This window comes from Castor canadensis, chromosome 13 (assembly GCF_047511655.1).
Source record: "Castor canadensis chromosome 13, mCasCan1.hap1v2, whole genome shotgun sequence".
Taxonomy (NCBI): Eukaryota; Metazoa; Chordata; class Mammalia; order Rodentia; family Castoridae; genus Castor; species Castor canadensis.
The window spans coordinates 78,123,929-78,144,972 of record NC_133398.1 but is presented as its reverse complement, the minus strand read 5'-3'; the positions used below and the strand labels follow the sequence as shown (position 1 = coordinate 78,144,972).

The window sequence follows — 21,044 nt, the reverse complement described above, 5'->3', positions numbered from 1 at the left end:
TATGCGGCAGAGATATAAAAATCTGCCTCAGGAGGTTGGCCACTTTGAGGTAACTTGAGGTTGGAGGGTCAAGGGGAGAACCAGGGAAGGTTAGTGTATAAATCACAGAAAGGATGACTAAGACAGGATCACTGTGCTTTATATATAGGTCACTTGGTGACTTGAAAGCAGGCAGTGTCACTGTGAGAGGAGAAGCAGTATATGACCTTCAGACTCAGGACTTACAAATCAACAGGGGGGCTTAGCTGGCCCAACTGGGTCAGCAGTAGGAAGTGACTGAGCATTCATTCCTGTGAATTTCCTACTGTATTAAGAAAAGACAGATCAGTTAAACCAGAGGAAGAATCTAAATGAAATCACAGATTATTATGTCAATTCTAAAGTTGAAAGCTGAATACTTACAGTTCTGGGTTCAAAGGTATACAAAGCTCTAAAGACTTTAACTTGCCCTAAAAGGAAAGAAAAACATCCAATCAATTATTTCATTTCTAAGTTTGTTCTAAAATAGTATTATCCATTATCTCCTTCAGAATTTCCTAATTAAAAACTCAAGAGAGAAAGTTATTTTGAGTTAAGTGCCTTTCCACATAGGAAGTATTTTTAAAATATTTGTTAAATGAATGCAAGAATAAACACACACCTCATGGGATGACTTTGCTTGTTCCTAACAGTAGGAGTTACCTAATTAGTTGTATTTAGTTTCTGTTTTATGTAGAATGGACCCGTCTACCATAAGCATCTAAGTTTAAAAATATAAAAGTGAGCATCTTAACAACAACAAAGCTACTTGACATGACAATCTATACCAGTTTAAAATTCTTAAATCCATCAGCACCTTACATTTGCCTTAAAAAAATACCATGGAGGAAAATGAAAGAGAAAAATAAAACATGCAGGAGAAACCCATGACTCCATTAAATCCCAAAACAGAAAGAGGGTGCAATGACCAAGCACAGAGGACTGTAGGAGTGCTGCCTTTCATTCTACCAAGCAATCCCTCTCTTTCTATGCCTGTCTGCCACATTTCCTGAACACTCTTTGTCATAACCCACTCATCTGCTGGCCCATCCCATCAGAGGATAAGAATCCCAACTTGTTCATTTTCCCAGCACTTACTGGGCACTCAGGATAAACACACGTTTGCTAAACATAAATACAAACTCAAACATATATGTGTAGGTCATATAGGACCTACACATACAAAAAAGAAGGGGTCTTTCATGAAACTGATTTGGAAAACATCAAAATAGAGGGACAATTGAAAAGGTGGTAACAGTTCCATTTGTGCCTTGGAAGGCCCTTTAGAGATGACATCTGAAACAAGACCATCAAACAGGACATTAGCCTCCACAGTGGGATACACGACACCTATTTCAGAAATGATTTCCATCTTACTTTTTATGCTAATTTGAGCATATTTTATACTACCAGAGAATAATGTAATACACATATGTATAAATACATATGCATTAATTAAGAGTGAGTACTCAAACTGTAAGCATTGGGAGGACAGGCATTTTTGTTGGTTGATGAATGAGACCTCCAAGTCCACGTAGCACAGAACCTGGCACATAATAGAAATGCAATTATTTGATGAATAAGTAAAATATGGATGAATAAAGAATAAAGAAAGAAATAAAAGTATGCCTGAAAACAATATGAAAACTAGTAGTTTAGAAAAACAGTGTCCAATATAACTTCACAAAATGATGGATAACTCTGTTAATCATATGTAGCTATATGAAATGTGGCTTGTTGACTAAGGAACTAGAATTTTTTCTCATTACTGGCTTGCTAGGCAAGCACCCTACCACTTGAGCCATGCCCTAAGCCCTTTTGCTTTTGTTTTTCAGATAGCATCTGACTCAGATCCCCTGTAACTTGGGATGACTACCAGAAAACACTCCTTCTGCAATCTGAATTCTAGTGCCATATCTCTCTGGTTCTACCATGGAGGGCAGGTGATAGGGAGGAGGGAAGTTTCACAGGCTGAAAAAAAGGTGCTTTTTGGAGGGAGGAGGTTTGGACATTTTTTTATCCACACTCACAACCCATCTGGAGAAAGAAAACATCAAAAGGAAGGAGGAGCCTCCAGGAGAAATATTTTCTGCTGACTCCATTGTCTCTCTGCCAGGAGAGATTAGTTATCATGATTGCTTCGAACTTTCCAAAGAGAAGTCAAACAGGCAGCAGTCCATGTGCGACCAAAATCAATAGTGATGCAACTTCCTAGATCCTTGAGGAAATGACAATGATGAGCTGTGTGGCTAATTTTGCAAAGGAGATTCAATGTCAACTTAATGGGCTTAGGTAAAATCAATAAAAATTAAAGAACTCGAAAACAAACACATGATGTGTGACTAAACCTTATTTTCGTAACTACGTTTCTTGTGACAATCTTACTTAATGTTCATGATGAAAAGCAAGTGGGAAATTTACTTGTATTTCAATTTATACTAAACATTGAACAGCAGGAAGTTCCTTGGGCTACAAGAACATTCTGTTTGTAGAAATACTGTAGAAAATACTTTCACATACGTGGTCCTTTTTATTGCTCAATATTGGGAATGTAGCCTTTTATAGATCCCTTTTAATCAATGTGCTATTCACATTCAGGGCCTTAATTTCTTCCATTCTCAAAACTGAGTTAACTAGAAATGAAAGAATACAATAGAAACAGCCAGAGGATATGAAAGAAACAGAAGAAAGAAAACACAAAAAGGAATAACATGCATTATAAAAAGATCTTGATAAAAAGTATCGAAAAGAAAAATAGAAGACTTCCATGATTATGGCTGAACAGCCCTGGATATTCTCCAGTAATTAGCAATACTTCATTTACTGATCACTTTACATCATATATATTTCTACTTTGAGCAATGTTCTGTAGGTCTACAGGTTTACAGAAAATGTCAAGGGGAAGAAATCAGGGAGCTCTGTGTGTCTATATTATCTTCCTGGCAGATATCTGAAAAATAACAGGGAACCTAATAGGTCATCAGCACAGGATTGATTCATTCCAAATTTATTTAAATATAAAGTAGTTGTGCTGTTATACACGCAGAGACTAAATGAGATGCTTTCTTAGGGCTTTCTCAGCTTGGTCATTTTCTCACCCAAGTTTGGTTATCTAGAACAAAGTGAGAACAGGGAGCAGAGAAGACCGTGGGAATGAACTGAAATCACCCTGGAAAGAAGCCCAACCTTTTGTCTGATGCTTCAGGTGAATCTTGCATGAATCAGCAGCATGTGAACAGTACAGTAGGAAGGATTTAAGCAGGGGTAGACTCTAGACATAACAAGGGAAGCAAATTCCCACGACAGCAACAGCAGGTAGCTGCTGCCTCCTTTCCACCCTCAGCCCTTGCCTTTTCTCTCCAACGCCACTTGGCCCCTAAAAAGGAGTCTACTTTCATCAGCCAGACACAGTATTTTTCTCTGGAGTAGGGCTGGCTCCAGACTCCAATAAATTCTTTGATCATTGCATCGAGGCAGGGTAAAAGTGGAGGGAGGGGATCTGGGACAAGGTCTTTCACAGGCAAAGGGTAGGAGAAATTTCTGCTTCAGGGGTATGTGTTAGTGTACCTCGGAGGCTCCAAAACAGCATGTAGATGACCAATGTAGAATTTCTAATCTGCTTTATTCTCTATTGTTGGAGGGGTGGAGAAGCTTCTAGAGAACCACAAGGACAGCTCATTATATGGGGACAGACATACAATAAACTACCCGAGGAATGAGAACTCAAATTACCACACCACAGCTACTTGTATAATTAGATTGACTGCTTCACTGATTTTCTCCTTCCAAATGTTAGGAAGCAGCCAGGCATGGTGGTACATGTCTGTAATCCCAGTACTCCAGAGGCAAGAGGATCTGAGTTTGATGCCAGCCTGGTCTACACAGCAAAATAAATAAATAAATACAAATGCTGGGAAGCATGAGCTATTTTAGATGGACTTCATTTACATTGGCTGTGATTAACTATATATACATACTATGGTGACTAGAATGAAAAATGCTTTGCTATGAGATAAATAAACTATGTTATATCCAGACAATAGAATACTATTAGCACTATAAAGAAATGAGTTAACAAGCCTGGGAAAAAGTGGAGACGACTTCAACATGCAGTGTTAAGTGAAAGAAATTAATCTGAAAAGGTTACATACTGTATGGTTCCAACTAAATGACATTCTAGAAAAGGCAAAACTATGATAAAGGATCAGTGGGTGCCTGGGGTTGGAGGGAGGGATGAATAGGTGGAGCACTGAGGAATTTTAGGGCAATGAAACAACTTTGTATGATATGATAGTGGTGGATACATGCCATTAAACATTAGTCCAAACCCATGGACTGTTCAAGAGTGAACCTTATTGTAAAGTACGGGTGACAATGATGTGTCAGTTACTGATTGTAACAAATGTGCCACTGGTGGGGAGAGGTGTGTGGGAGCTCTCTATACCTTTTACTCTGTTTGCTGTGAACTTAAAACTGCTCTAAAAAATAAAGTTTAAACTTAAGTTTTGGATTTCAGAAAGAGCACTTAGGATTTTGGGTTTTCAGGATAGGAGCGTTCAGTCAAATACAATCTATGCAAATATTCCAAAATCTGAAAAGCTCTGAAATCTGACATACTTCTATAGTTCCAAGCATTTCTGATAAGGGACACTCAACCTGTAATAAAAAAAATAGTACTGATAATGCTAAATGTTAATAAAGATATAGGACAACTGGAATTCTCAGACTGCTAGTGGGAGCATAAACTTAGCACAGCTACTATAGAAAATTGTTCAGCAGTAGTATTAATTCACTTTTCACAAGTCTAACATACTTTTGAGATTTCCATTGCATTTTTCAGAAAAGAACACAACTAGAAACCTTACCCAGCATCTTTTTCTTAAATTTTTTATTTATTCATTATACAGGGGTGACTCATTATAACAATTTCCAATAGCCTTACATTGTACATTGGTTAGATAGCCCCCACCATCTCTCCCCTCACCTTCATCTCCTCTATTCACGCTCTCCCCCCTCACACTGTACGTATTTTCCAGCTCTGTCTTCTGTTATTAATTCCTAAGTCAATGTCCAAAAAACATGGAACTCTTCATGAATTTGCATGCTTCTCTGTATTGTTCCAATTTTAGTATATGTGCTGCTGAAGCAAGCACCCCCAGCATCTTTTTCAGAACCAAACTGCCACATACTAAAATAACCCTTCCTCAACTGTCTCACTATTCCTAGAAAACAGTGAATCTTGCATCTATAAGTGCAGGTTGTGACCCATTAGTAGACTGTGAAACTGATTTTTTATTTAATTAAATAGGACAGGAAAAACCATAGCACACTGTGGTTAGTAGAAGCAATTATGATTTTGTGAAAATTTTGTTTCATTGGGAAAGGACAAATGGATGAATAAATGGATATTTATTTTAGAAATTTATCAAATATACATTTTGGCATACTCAGAAATGGACAAATATTAAAGTTTATTATTTAGTTAGTAATACTAAATGTCATGCACAGAATGAACTACTTGGAATGTAGTTAGAATGAATCGGGAAGTTTATTCAAAAGATTAATTAGATGATTACAAGCTTATTACAAATCCCAGTAGACCCCTTTTTAAAGTTTAATGTAAAAGGGCAAGAACCATAATTTCCTGACACTATCAAGTGAAGCCTGATGGGACTTTCACAAAACTAAAGACAAGCTTTCATAAAAGAAGTCTGGAAATGGCAAGACATTTTTGCACCAGCTGTGCCAGCACAGCTACTGCCTGTGGTGATGTTGCCAGTATGTTAGTAAACTTTCCTTCCTGTGCAACAGAAACTGAGGTCAAAGCTTAGCTCCTCTTCATCTCCTGTGCTTAAGATGTGCTTAAGGACAACTATCAGGTGACTTCCTGGAAAGGGATCCCACAAAGAATACAATGACTTCTCAGAATCACTAGCAACTTACCTTAACATTATTTCCTTATCTATAATTTTTACATTTTTATTAGTGTATATTAGTTGTACAAAGGGACTTCATTATGACATATCCATACATGCATATAATGTACTTCAGATAATGTATTTCCCCCCTCTGTTACCCTTTCTTATCACCTTCCCATTCTCCATACTCTCTCTCCTTTATCTTCTAAGAGTCCCCCTTTTACTTTTAAGTGGTCTTTTGTTTGTTATTTCTTCCCCGAGATTCCACTCAATATCTTCCTGCCTCAGCTTCCTGAGTGCTGGGATCATTTTGCTCAGGATTGCTTTGGCTATTCAGGGTCTTTAGTGTTTCTATGTGAATTTTAGGATTGCTTTTTTTCTATTTCTGTGAAGAATGTCATTAGAATTTTGATGGAGACTGCATTGCATCTGTAGATCTCTTTTGGTAATATGGTCATTTTAATAATATTAATTCTGCCAATCCATGACCATAGAAGATCCTTGCATCTTCTAAAGTCTTCTATAATTTCTTACTTCTGTGCTTTGTAGTTTTGGGGGGTTTTTTTTTTAGAGGTATTTAACATCTTTGGTTAAGTTATGCCTAGGTTTTTTATTTCTTCGAGGTTGTTGTGAAGGGGATTGTTTTCCTGAGTTCTTTTTCAGCAAGTCTGTTATTGGTGCACTGGAAAGCTACTGATTTTTGTATTCTGGTACTTTGCTGAAAGTTTTTACCATATCTAAGAGTCTTCTGGTGGAGTCTTTCAAGTGTTTTGGGTATAGGATCACAGCATCTACAAACAGATAGTTTTACTTTTTCTTTCCAATTCGTGTCTTTTATTTCTTTTGCCTTATTACTCTGGCTAAGATCTTAAGAACTAGGTGGAATAAAGGTGGTGAGAGTGGACACCCTGGTCTCCTTCCTGATTTTAGAGGAAATGCTTTCAGTTTTTCCCCCTTTCAGAACAATGCTGGCTATCAATCTGCCATATACAGGCTTTATTACATTGAGGTATGATCCTTCCTAGTTCCTTCAGAACTTTTATAATGAAGCATTGTTGGATTTTGTCAAAAGCCTTTTCTACGTTTATTGAAATGATGATGTGATTACTCCTTAATGATTTTTATACATAAAGTTCACAGCCTCATAATCATAATTAATTTTAATAGTTTACTCTTCCAATAGTAAATATAGATTTATACTTTCAGATGGAGAGAATTTGAATAAACAAAGCACAAAATATAAATCACAATATAGAAAGTACATCTTTAGAATAAGTTATACTTAGAGTACTTATTAGTTTTAAAAATGAATGTTAACATAACATAGCTAAGCGGCATGCTTTTTTGCATTACTGTTGCAGCTACTACAATTAGGCACGAGAGTTACTTATGAAACCTACAATCTGTGCTTAGGCAGAAATCCTAGTATGTCAGACATGACACTGAAGTGGGCCTTCCTTCATTTGGCTAGCCAGCCAAGGCTGAGTGACAGATTCTGAAAGAAATGTAAGGCTAAAGTGAACTCCTTGTACCCCTATTAGCTTGTGTATGCATGTGTACATGTATTTTTACATACTACATCTATCTTACTGAACATCAAAGTCCAAAAACAATTAGAAGTCACTGCTCTAGACTAGATGACAAAATTAGGGATTTGCTATAGGACTCTACAAAGAATTTTTCTTCTATTTTGTGAAATTCAAAATTCAGCTATTATGTTAAAAAAACAATATTTTCCAATTTTCCCCCAAAGCAGAAAGGTACAACTAATTTTAGAGTTTTCAAAAAAAGGAATTAGAGGAAGAGAATTATTTGATCAAGGGAGAATATAGGGATTTACTATGTGCATATATTTTCTCAAATTTGTCTAAGAGAATGAAAGAAATATTAATTTATACCCTGTGGGCATGAAAAAAAGAAAATGTCACTACCTTAAAAAGTCCTCAGGGTAAGTGAAAATCAATGTGATTTCTACAAGGCACATTTATTCTATTAAACATGCACAATGAAACAGCATGCTTTCTGTTCAAAACGAAACAAGAGTCTATGTGATGGTATCCAAGAGTCAAGGCCATCCTTTGGATTCCTGAGGTGAAAGGAAACAGCTGTGTTCTGTTGGGCCAACACAGTCCTTCCCTGGGCTTTGTGGATAGATTCCAACACCCATAAACGAGGTGATTAGCTCAGAACAGACTTCTTGGCTCAGACTTCTATGTGTGTCATTCCACAAAAGCCCACTTGCTCTTGAAAATGAAAAGAGAGGCTGTAATCTTTGGAAAGAAAAAATCACAATGTGATTTGGTGCACAGCAATGTCCAAGAGCTGTGGATGTAATGAATAATATAACAAATAAATTTCTTCCCACTTCTTTGTATTTTGGGGTTCATTAAAGCAAATTCACTCAATTCTACTTGCATATCAAATAGAAGAGACCATGAACATGACATTTTTATTTCTTCTTTTTCTAACACCACCTCTTCCCTGCCACCTCCTCTATCCAATCAAACAAAAAGAAAAAGGGGAAGGGAAAACAAAAAAAAACTCCAAGAATTTGAAATGTGTCTTGATTTCAGCTGCAGGAATGGCAGACTCCTTAAGAACAGTAGCCTGTGTGTTTTCTGACAAGAGGGTTCTGTTTATTAACAGTGTGCCTTTCTAATCCATTTTTTTTCATTTGCTTATTCTTTTCAGTGCCTTTCAAAAAATGTGGTTACTTTTACAAACTAAGGGATCATACCTGCTGGCAATTTTTATTTCTTAACTATGTAACACAAAAGTCCCAAAGAGTAGGGTTCCAAATGACAAGCCTCTTTGCCAACTATGTCTTGACTGACTAAACATTAGAGACAGGGAGCAAAAGCTCCTAAAGACTCTCAGTCAGTTTGAGAAGACCTTGTCCAAGAATGGAAGAAAACTTTTGCAGTACTTGGGAGGATGGAGGAAGGAGGAAGGGAGGGAGGGAAGAGGAGAAGGGAACTGCAGGATAAATCCAAGGGCTGACCCATGACAGTAATGACTGCTTTTATACAACCCATGAGCTAAGAGTACTTTTACATTTTCAAACAGTTGGGGAGAAAATGAAAAAAAAAAAAATAGTATTGATGATTCATGAAAATGATATGAAATTCAAACTGCAGTGTCCCTGAGCAAAGTTTTATTGGAACACAGTCGTTCATTTGCATATTGTCTGTGGCTGCTTTTGCATTACATAATGGTAAAGTCCAGAATTTGCAACAGGCTTTATGTGGCCCAAAGCCTCAAATATTACAGTTTGTCCTTGAACAGAAGAATCCCTATCTGATGGTCCCCTTTTCCTGAAAGTAACAATTTAGACAAAAAAAAAAAAAAGAAAAGTAAACAAAAACAGGACATTACGCCACAGTGTGAGGAGTACAGTTCTAAATGTACTTCATACTGATTCCAAAACCTATCTGTGATGGCTGGGCCTCCCTCAGCCCATCTGAAATGACTGACCAGGTAAATGCCTCTACAGATCCAAGATTACAGATAGGAAATCCCTTAACACACTAACATGTTTCATTCAAAATGAAATTACCTTTCTAAATTAACATTTACAAGACAATTGCCAAGGGCCCTACCATGCAAAGTACTAACTTGCAGCAATTTATTGCACCCTCCAAACAATCCTGGGATGCAAATATATTAACCCTATTTTATAGCTCAGAAAACAGAGGTTAGGAAGGCAAGTAACTAGTCCAGATCCACACAACTGGGAAGGGGCAGGGAAGAGGCTTACCCTGAGGCCATGGGTCCCCTCAGGATGCACTGAGGTGTGGGATCAACACTGGACTCCACTCAGCTTTCTGAGTTTTTAATCCTGGCGTTCTGAAACTAAACACTTCAATGCATATGAAATATCAAGTACAGTCCCTGACACGTTGCATGTGCCTACAAATGGCAGCTATTGTTAATTACTATGCATTTTTACATTATTTGGACTTATTTGTGTATCTTCATCCTCACTGGAAACACAAATGTCAAAATCTTAGTTCTGTGTATTAGGGAATTGATCATTTATAATATTGCAGCAGAAATACCTGAATACTTCTGCTAATCAAAACATAGAATCTAATATTATGGCCCTTAATGCTACTAAGGTATTAAATGTGAGTTTAAATTTGTCATTTTTTAAGCCTATGATCAATTATCCATAGAAAAAAAACAGAAAGGCTGAAATACAGGTTACTATAATAACAAATTTTAAAAGGTTTGCCATGTTTTTTTAATTGGCTTTATATTTTGTTAGCATGTAAAAAAGATGGTAATAATATCTAACCAGCTATGCTATACAAAAATATGCACACAAGAAAAACTGCAAGAAAGCACTAAATTAAAGTTATCTCTAGGTGGTAGAACTATGAATCATATTTGTTTCTTCTTTATTTCCTAAATAGCCTACAGTGAATAGGAACTCCACATACACCTAAGAAAATGTATTCTCTTTTAACACCCTATTAAAGGCAACTCAGAAGTTATTTGCATTTTGTTTATCAGCAGAGGACTCATTAATATGAATCCTCCTTTGTTCTCTTTTTCTCCCTGAACTTGCCATGAAAAAAAAAAAAAAAAATATCAGAGAGATAAGTCCCTGCAATGCAAGAACACTCAAAACAGAATACAGGCCACACAGTGAACACAGCCAGGAAAGTCTTCTACACGTTCAAAGACACAAAGAGAAGCAAGGTAGGGCAGTACTAGACCAAAGAAAGACACAGAGGGGCTGGAGGTCAGGAAGGTAGGTCAAAGACATTCAGTAAATCAAAAGGTCTGCTACCTGGGGTAGAGAGAATGATGAAAGATTAGGCTGGGAGTTCACCCCCCCACCCCCCCCACCCCCACCCCCGCACCAGGATAGGGGGAAGCATAGGCTAGAGGTTTCTTAAACTCCTTTTTATTTTTAAATTTTGAACTTAAGCTTTGTCATTTAGCTGTTTTCAATAGAATTTCCAGTGACTGAGTATGGTATATAAAATCCTTAATTAGAGAAGGAGGTATGTATAATCAATTCTTTTTCCTCTGCTAGGAGAACAGTAAAAAGTTTGCCAGCCTAAACCTATATGTGCCTTCTGAAACTTTTTTAAAAGGCCACAAGAAGAAATATACTTCACATTAGTACCCAGGAAATACACTTTCCTTCCCCCTCGCTCTTCTCTCCTCCCCCCCACCCCCTTCCTTTCTGCAGGCTCCTCCTCATGACTTCAAGTCCTTCTCCTGGGTCACCAATCATAATTTGAAAAACACCAGTCAGGGACATTTAATACATGAATGTGTATAACCAGTACTTGGAAATTAAATGAAATTTTTTCAGATTTACATATGTGGTATACTAGCATTAACGAAATGCTCTCAGAATATACCTTAACTCGCCTTAGTCTTAGCCCTCTATAAGGACACATCCTAGCAAAATAACATAAAGCTGAAAGTTATGTTCAATATACACCACAGAACCCTTTCAGACTGACAGAGAAACAAGGACATACAGAATAAGTAAGAAAAAGAAAAGAATCACTAGACACAGAGGACTGACCTTAAGCCAGGGGCTCAATCAAAGCTGCTCCATAGATACAGTGAGGCCAGATCTGAAGCTAGGAATATTTTACTATTTCTACTTAAAAGGAGAACTCTTGTATAATAACACAAATCTGGATGTGTACAAAACATAAAAATCACAAGAGGAAATCATAGAGAGCAAAGAATCAGCAATACCTTTGAAAACTAAATCATCCCCATCCAGAAAACAAAAGGATTCAAATTTACTTATGCAGCACATCCAAGAGACTCTACAAAAGTCCATATCTCAAACAATAACAAAACCAAAAAGTGGAAAATGGTTCAGAGAAGCCATCTGTAAGAACCCAGCAAGATGTCCAAAGGATTCATTCCTTCAAACATCATCTACTCATTAAAACAACAGCCTTTAAGCTAGAAATTGTTTCCCTGATTACGTTTTCTCTGAAATCCAACAGTATTACTTCAAAAGTTTACTGCTGTGTTTCTTAAGGCCACGCTCCCATCATAAAAGCAGCAAGGCTTGCATGGTGACCCTCAAAACGTCACACAAGATGCTTCCACGTGCCATGGCACTCCAGGGCCAGACCTGGAGTCCCCCTGCTCACTCAATCCTGGCTACGTGGCAGCAGATGCCCAAGGTGGTGAGGTTCTGCTCTAGGTAGTCCTAGTTCTGAAGTCAAGATGTATGGGAAGGAGGTACTGGACAGAAGTTAGGAGGGTCCGGAAAGACTCAGAAAGTCCAAATGACTCTGGAATCTCAACCTAAACAAGTATAGAGGTATTTTCCCAAAGCAGCTCAGACTTGAGAGAAGAGGCACCCAAGGGAACAGAGTCCTTCAGGATTTCCCCCAGAGAATGACAAGGCCAGAAGAATGAAATGCTGTGGTTTTCTGGGGACTGTAATTAGAACAGGGTAAATTACAGGACCTTTCTGGTAGAAGTCACCTTTTTTCTCAGGGTCTCGTAGGGGAAGGGTAGTGACTACGCCCCTGAGTATCCTACACCTGCAGTACTTCACCTCTGGGCCGCTTCAAGGCCCATGGCCAGTCACCTGAAGCTGCACTCAGCTCATAGGCTGTTGTTATCAAAACAAAAAAAAAACTGTTTTACTGATGGACACCCAGAGGATGATTTTGCCTTTTTATGAGCAAAGGGACAGAGGTAGGAGGAGACAGAAGATGGAGAGAGTGGAATTTGCCCTTAAACTTCTAGGAATGCCCCTGGCTTCCTCCCAAACCCCATCCTGCAGTACTATTTGCTGTGTAAGATGTGAATGGGGTGACAGTGAAAATGACCTCGTCACCCTTAAGGACAGAAGAGGGAAAAGTCAGCCCTCTTAGAGGCCCTGGCTTGCTCCTGGCAGCATGTGGTGGTCATCTAAATTGTAGGCTTTCTAAATAATCATAGGAATTTGCTATTTCTGTATCCACTGAGCACATGCAGAAGTAACCTGGTATCTTTTGCCATCTGTCCTAACAAATTGTGGTTCTTTTTGTTTTAAGGCTAGTTAGCGGAAAATTAATACTCAAGTATTATGATGATTTTAACTATGAAAAGAATTGTTTTACTTTGAATTTTAAGGCCAAAGCAATAAAACTTATTCTCATTTGTATAATTTTATGTCCTTAAAATTGCCAGTATATCAGAATCTCTAAGAATAAATAAGTGTTGGTCCCAGGGAAGGGGGGAGGAGCTTTTGATTTCTTGCATAGGACCAACAAAAATGGCATAGTAGTAGGTAGGTGGAGAATCTTCAGGAGATGACTTAACATCCCTCTGTCAGAGGGAATCAAATTTGACAATTGCTATAAACCCTCTTCCATGGAATCAAATTTGACAATTGCTATAAACCAAACTCTCACCTTGAATCCACGACTTAAAACTATCACCTCCCAAAGAGACAGGGAAGAACAAGTTCTCAAGAAAGGAGGATTCAGAATGATATTTTGCAGAGAATTTCTCAAAACTACCAAAAGATATGTTCCTAGATTTCAGGTCTCCAGAATTGATGTTACTGAGTAATCAACTTTACATTTTCCAATCATAAAAATCCTCACTGTCACCAGGGCCCTTTATGAACAGCCACAGGTGTGACAGTCTCACTGCAGTCTGTGCATATGGTGCCCCGACACACTCCTGCAAGGTCACCCCACGTTTTCTTTGTCCAATCAGCTATAAAACAACACTGCCCCATGTAGCCAGTGCCTTAGTGAAACTGGATCAGACCTAATTATTAATGCATTAGGTGCCCGCCCTGTCCCTCATCCCCATCCCCGTCTCCCTCTTTACTTCCCCCACACACCTGTCTCTCTCAGAAATCTGGACTTAGGAAGAGTGTTAGAGAGTTTAATCCCCCATGTTTGTATCCACATGGTGCTAAGCACTGGAAGCATCTGGGAGATGGGTAGGGAATAACTTAACATGTTCCAGGCATCCATGGCAAGCAGCATAGAATGAAATTATTTAGAAATGTGAGAAATTAGTTGAAAGGCAATGAAGTAGATTTAGAATCAGATTTAGAAGATGAAGAAACTGGGGGCCCAGAGTGGCCTAGTAATTAATCAAGGTCACCTTCAAGTTAATTTATAAATTGGGACAAAAGCTTCATCCTAAAACTAATTTTTTTTCTTTCCATTACTATTACTAGTCTCTTCCTCTAGTTCATAGCTTGAATCTAGACTATTCACTGTGTGCGAGACAGTCTTTATGCTTAAAGTCCTATTGTTAGAAGAGTCATTCATTTAAATAGGGAATTCCTTTTGGAATCTTGTTTTTTTATTATTATTATTACCTTATATTTTAATGTAAGTACTTTGGGAAAGTGAACTTCAATAAATCAATGATCGCTTAAACACTGAAGGTGAATTTGTTCATCAAATGAGAAGGCGTGAATTCATTCTCAGGGCCCCATGGAAATGAAAGGAAAGGAAACCAAGTTCCATTCAAAGTGAGTGAGGAAAACTGTGACAGTTCTGAGCAAGAGAGGTCAAGTGGCCCTAGGACCTTAAGGTGTCCACATCAAAGGAAACAACAGTTGATCATGCTATTCAGGTTTGCTAAATATGAGGCCTGAAGAGGCAAGGGAGCAGAAACCCATCCAAGAGTAGGTAGAGACCCAGGCACACTGTAGGATGAAAGTACATCAAAAAGGCACATATCCAAACAATATGTGCATGTGCCTAAGCAGTAGAATACAGACAAATGACAAGGATTAAAGGCAGATAGAGGGCTGGAGGCATGGCTTAAGGGGTAGAGCACCTGCCTAACAAGTGCAAAGCCCTGAGTTCAAACCCCAGTACCACAAAATAAACAAATAAATAAAGGTAGATTGAGCAGCAGGTGTCCAGATGCCAGTCAAAAGGGCATACCAGAACAGGTGTCAAGACATGAGGGACCCCACCCCAACTAAGAATCAGAAAATGAGCCGGACACCTGTGGCTCATGCCTGTAATCCTAACTACTTGGGAGACTGAGATCACAGTTCAAGTCCAGCCTTGGCAAATAGTTCACAAGACACCCCCGGCAAAAAAAAAAAATTACCAGAGTAAAACAGACTGGAGGCGTGGCTCAAGTGTGAATTGCCTGCTTTGTAAGCACAAAGCCCTGAGTTTAAACCCTAGCCCCAACAACAACAAAAAAAAAATCAGGAAATGGACAAGAGCCCAGTAAAGAGAAGCCTTCAGAGGACCCTAGAACTTCAATATGTCAATTCAGAAAAAAAAAATTCTCCAGTTCATGTGTGAGCACCACCTACCTATTCCTGGCTTCTCAGAAATGCTCAGCACCTATGCAGTCACCCCAGGGTTGACAGGAGGATGTGTTATTTCATTTCTGCCCGAGTTGAATGATTTTCCCCTTTGCTGCCCATCAAACTCTTACTCAGCATCCAAGACCCTACTCAAATGACCTCTCTTATGGGTCATCTCAACTTCCCCAAGCTCCTTGCCCCAGGCTTTTCAGTCCTCAGGACACACTTGGATGATATCTCCAATCAGTCGTGTTGTAAGATTTCTGCTTAAGGCATGCATATTTTGGTTGGAAGACTAACCAATACAACCAATTTGGAACTGTACAATATGGCAGTACATTTACCCTCTAATACAACAAAGCCCATCCAGGACTTAATCATATGGACTTACATATGAAGGCAAAACAAGGCTGTTGCAACCAGGTTGTAGCAAAAGACTGGAAACAACTGAAATGTATATTAGTTACAATCAGGCTAAATAAGTACAATGGAATATCCTGTGGGTGTTTAAAAGAACCATGAAGTTTTCTTGGTACTAATATTTATTATTTTCCCCCAGATCCTTCAATTTGTTTGACAAAGAATCTTGACTGAACAGTTCACACATCAGCCCACTAAAAATGGTCTCTTCTATTTTTTTTTAAATGGATCTTGTGCTCACCTATCCATTAGCAAGTGAATACAACTATGTCCACTTCATTCATAACACAGGCATATTAAGACTCATCTCATTGGGAAGTCAATAATTAAAGGATACAAAACTGTGACTGGCACATAGGGGCAAATAAATGTTAATGATTACCATCGTCATTACCCTGGGGTTTTCCAGATTTTTTTTTAAGACTGTTATCCTGCTATTAGGTATAAATGGACTATCACGTCAATGAGAGAAAACAATTCATATGCCTATTTCAAAGCCAAACCCATACTCTCACCTTTGGTTAACTCACTTATTGGTGGAAGATTACACAATTGAGATCTTTTTAAATGAAGACCTTTTCTTCTTTAAAATGTTATTTAAAAGCAGCATATGTGTGATTTCTTTGAAGTTTTACGATGTTTTTACTATGACTAACAAAAGAACCCAGAACACTGACATTTGCTTCTTCTAAATTCCATGAATTTATTTTCAAAAGACACATGAAATATTTATGTTGCTTTACTTTCACCACCAAAATCAATAATAGCCAAGGTCAGGCATCATGTTCCAACTACAATGGACTGTTATCTAACCTGCCTAAAATGAGATGATTCTAAGGTCCAATTGCATTAGGTATCCTTTGGCCCATACTTATATCAGGTGTGTGAGTACAGTCTCTAAAAGTTTTCTTGAGAACCAAAATTCTGCCTTGCATTGTCTGCCAAGCTTTGTAGGTTTCCCCTAATTAATTTCCTGGGGGTGGCTGAGAACATGAGTACCCTATAAAACTGAGAAGCAGCACTGATTCAGAAGAAGGAAAATGGGTCCCATAAAGAATAAGCTGAAGAACTGGAAATGCAACTCATCATAGTAGACAAGAGTTCCGTGGTGGGTCCTCTAACAATTAAGAGGAGCAAGTTTCACTGGCAAACTTGGAACGGCCAAAAATGATGCTGAAGAAAAAAATTAATAAGCAAGGCAGTCAAACTGAAAGAACTGGTATTTCAGTTGAACACAAGCGAGGTTGTACAGATGACCAGAAACATACACTAACCAACAGCAAGACATTTAAAACTGAAGGTGAGACAGCATTTTGAGGAGCGTTGTTGTTCTTTTCTTTTTTGAATGAAATGGATTTTCAGAAAAAAAAAACTTAAAAGAATTTTCAACCAAGTATAAATTGTAATCATCACCAAATGAGAGAGATGACTTTTATATTTTAATTAATATATTTATTTACTGTTTACCTATACTGTATGTGGCAAACTTTCTCTAATAGAAAACATACTTCTTTTATTTTGGGTTACAAGATGTTTTTTTTTTTTGAAACCAAACTGGAAATCAGCCAATCAGTTGTAGATATGGGATGATCTATGATAATATCTGTAGATATATAAACTCCCCTAATTGACTCAGGGTCCTCAGGAATGAGACTTTATCTTATTGTTCCTTGGAACCCTTGCATCTGAAATATAAGCTACATGTATTAAGAAATGCTTAGTAAACAAATTCTGGATCCACAGGACAGTGCAAAAGTGTCTGGGTTCCTTCTCCAGCATCCAATCAGACTTGCTTGGGCAGCCTCCTTTCTATGAGTGGTCACCTTGCTGGGCATATGCTGGTCCCCCTTAAAATATGCATTAACCTACATGACAGCTTAAAGTCCCTTGTTACTAAAATCTTCCTGTAAGTTCTTTGTCTCCACCCCACCCCAACCTAGCTCTTCTCCTTTCAGTATTGCCCATTGCTGCATTGTTTTGCTAGACTCCTCAGAAAAAGTTGTAAGAAACACCACGAAAACAGTCCCTCTGCATTTTTTGTAGTGATGTCCAGTTCGTGCCAACACTTTAAGGTAACCCAGGGGGAAAGGTGTCTCAGATCTCAGTACCAGTAAAGTAACTACTTCTCAAAGTAAGTAACACATTTTAATTTTATAAGCACTAGAGTTCTTATAATTGGTCTTCTCTCTGCATAAAACTAAGAAGCAAATGAGCAGGCCTCCTTCAGTAACTTCATAGGACCTGTAACACACATGCCTGCAAGCTAACGTCTTCTTGGTTTCCCTGATCTTTCTTTCCTCCCTCTACATGACCTTGCTTTATCTTTTGGGTTTTTCTTTTTTTCTCTCTCTCTCTAGATCAAATTTAATTTGTATTTTAGAAGTCTTTTGGGATGAAGCAGGGGTACAAACAAAGCAACAACCCAAAAGTTAAATAATACCCTCACCAATTCCAAGTTTGCTTTAGATCTTTCACACATATAACTTGCCTACAGCACAATAAAATAAAATGCAGCACCACTCTTCTTGCTGCATCAACTAGGGGGTGACCATCCCAAACACAGTGACCAGAGATGGCTGAGAGCCAGAAGTCCCTTCCTTTCCACTTCCTGCCCATCAGCTAAGACATATACATGGCCACTCACTTGAATGGTTACCTATGACTTATGGCATCTTGGCTAAGTGCACAGATTCTGGAGTCAGACCACTTGGGTTCTAAACTTACCTGGTATACCCACCACCACCACTCAGCTGCTGGCTTTAAACAAGTTAACAAACCTTTCTGTGCCTTATTTCCCCACCTGTGCAATGGGACCAAAAATGGTAGTGACCTCATAAGGTTGTTGAGAGGAGTGAATAAACTAAACATGTAGAAGGGATGAGACCAGTAGTGCTCACCTCACAGTAAATGTGGGACACCTCTATTTTCAAGTTACCCAGCACATAGTTTCAAGTCTGAGTGACACTAATATTTGTCATTGTAAATTATTTAAACCAAAAAAAAAAAAAAAGTTTTTTTCACTGATGGGGATCAAACCCAGGGCCTTATATATGGTAGACAAAAGCCCTAACACTGTTCTACACCTCCCACCCACCTTTATGGTAACCTTATTTATGTTTGGGTCTCATTTATAAATTAGTGTGGTGTTAAAGTAAAATTCAAATAGCAGGGCCAGGTATGGTGGTCTATGCCTATAATCCCTGCTACTCAGGAGGTAAAGATTGGGAGGATCATGGTTGGAGGCCAGCCCAGGCAACAAAGTTAGGAAGATTCCATCTCAAACAATAAACTGAGTGTGGTAATTCATGTCTGTGATCCCAGATATGTGGAAGAAGGCATAGCTAGAAAGACTGCAGTGAAGGCCAGAACCTGGCAAAAACACAAGCCCTTATTTGAAAAATAAGTAAAGCAAAAAAGGGCTGGGTGAGTGGCTCAAGTGGTCAAACAATAAAAATGGTTCCTGGTAGTGTATCCCAGTTGGTAACAGGATGATCCCTAAACCACACCCAAGGGTGCATGAATTCCCACGTTCACAATCACGTGCGCGCACGCACGCACACACACGCACACACATTCCTGTCCTGACCCTACGGTTGTGACACAGACTTCACTTAATGTGTCTGGAGGGATGAAAACCCCTTACACTGCCTCCCAGGACATTCTTTAAAATAAAACTTTGTTTAGCCATCAAAGAACAACTAAGCTTTGTTGAATACTTAAGGTCCTGACTTATATTAGAGTTCAGAAAGCTGCCTCCTCATACGTACACATTTTAATCACGAACTTCTCAGATTCCACATTTAACACAGCCCCTAACCACGCCCCACCTCCTCTTAAGACGGAGCCAGTCTCAGCCACTTCCTTCACACGCAGCCGATCAAAATTTAAGTCCCCGGTAAGTATTTCACATGTGTGAATACGTACATTATTTCCAAAAACGGGGACTCAATCTTGCCACTATGCGATCGCAAAGAAAGGTGGACAATTAGGAAAGCTTTGGTGGTTGACAAGCTTGAAAAATCAAGAGAAAAGTTTAATCACTAAAATTTATCTCCCAACGAAAGTTACTTCAACATCGACGCAAACGAATTAAGTATCAGCCATTGCAATACCAAAGTTACCCGAGATGGGAAGAAAAAAAAACCCTGAGAGTTCATCAGTCATCGGATCTCCCATTTCCTACGTTTCCCACCATCACCTACATATCCAAATGAATGCACCTAAGCGTTTATTACGGTAGTGAACTGAAATGCATCTGTCCCCTTAAATTCTCTTGTTTCACGGTATCACAGAAAATATTCGAACTGCAGAGTAAAAAATGAGCGAGGAGTATCAGCCAAGAGCACCGCTTTGAGGAAAGCCGCCTTCTCGCCCCTACAAGTTCTGCACGCCAGTCATCGCCGGAGCAGAGGCAAAGGACGTGGATTGCACGTGACACCCCAATAGTCACAGCCGAGATTACTCTGTGTCCCCAGGAGCACGGGTACAGACTCCCCTAAAGTCTCTCCCCAAGATCCCGAGGTTAATTTCAAACATTCCTCTCCCTAAAAGCCCCGAAAGAGGCTAGCTAGCCAACCCCACCCAGCGAGCAGCGCACTTCCCGTTCGCGGTGGCGGGTCAAGAACTCTAACTTGACAGTGACACACCGAGAAAAGAGGAAGTGGCTGAACACCATTTCAAGACATATTTATTTCATTTTTTTAAAAGACAGATCAATGGCCCTGTCCTCCCGGAAAGTTTCAGGGGGATGTTACCATCACCCCCGGCGAAAAGTTGCGGCGAATGTCAAATGCTGCAAACTCAAAGACAACTCCTTTACAACTAGATTTAAAAAAAAAAAAATTATCGAAATGCTGTTGCTATCAGAAGCAATCTCTCCTCTGTAGCGAAAGCCACCAGGCTCCGAGCTCCCATCCGAATGCGAAACGAGGCCGGGTCGATGGCCGGTGCGCCCTGCCCGTGGAGAGGAGGCGCGGGGTACCGCGGCGGCCGGGAGCCTGGCAAGCGCAGCTCTTACCTGGTTTGACTGGTTTGGGAGGCGGCTTCGACATCTCGCTTCCTTGAGCGGCTCCTAGAGACCGCACACCGAAAGTCAACGATCACCCCTTCAGCTCGCACTTCGGGCACCCCAAAGTTTCCTTTTGGTCTGGGGTACAAGGGGCGCGCCGGCCTCCAAAGAGCTGCGCCCACCCCCGGCTGCGCAAAGCGCCGACTCAGGCCGAGAGGCTCGGCTGAGTGCCCCGCCCCGCCCCGCGGCCGCCCGAACCTTCCCGAGCGCGCTCCGAGACGACGAGGAAGTGGCCTCCACCTCCCCAAGCGCTGATTGGCTCCCGGGATGGCCGCTTCGCCGCGGCGGGGACGCGGGTGGCGCGCACGGCGGCGGAACCAGCGGGAGCAGAGCGGGGGCG

The 21,044-nt window shown here is 39.6% G+C and overlaps 1 protein-coding gene across 1 annotated transcript in view; it reads right to left on the bottom strand.

Annotated features, from left to right (window-relative positions):
* Ostf1 (osteoclast stimulating factor 1) overlaps positions 1–20,896 on the bottom strand; it is a 48,975-nt gene extending 28,079 nt beyond the window's left edge. The window contains exons 1-2 of the mRNA XM_020186201.2: positions 20,654–20,896; positions 403–449 (exon numbers count right to left, since the gene is read on the bottom strand). Coding sequence (XP_020041790.1) covers positions 403–449; positions 20,654–20,687 — 81 coding nt within the window. The 5' untranslated portion in view covers positions 20,688–20,896. The remainder of the gene's footprint in view (positions 1–402; positions 450–20,653) is intronic.
* Between the last annotated feature and the right edge of the window lie 148 nt (positions 20,897–21,044).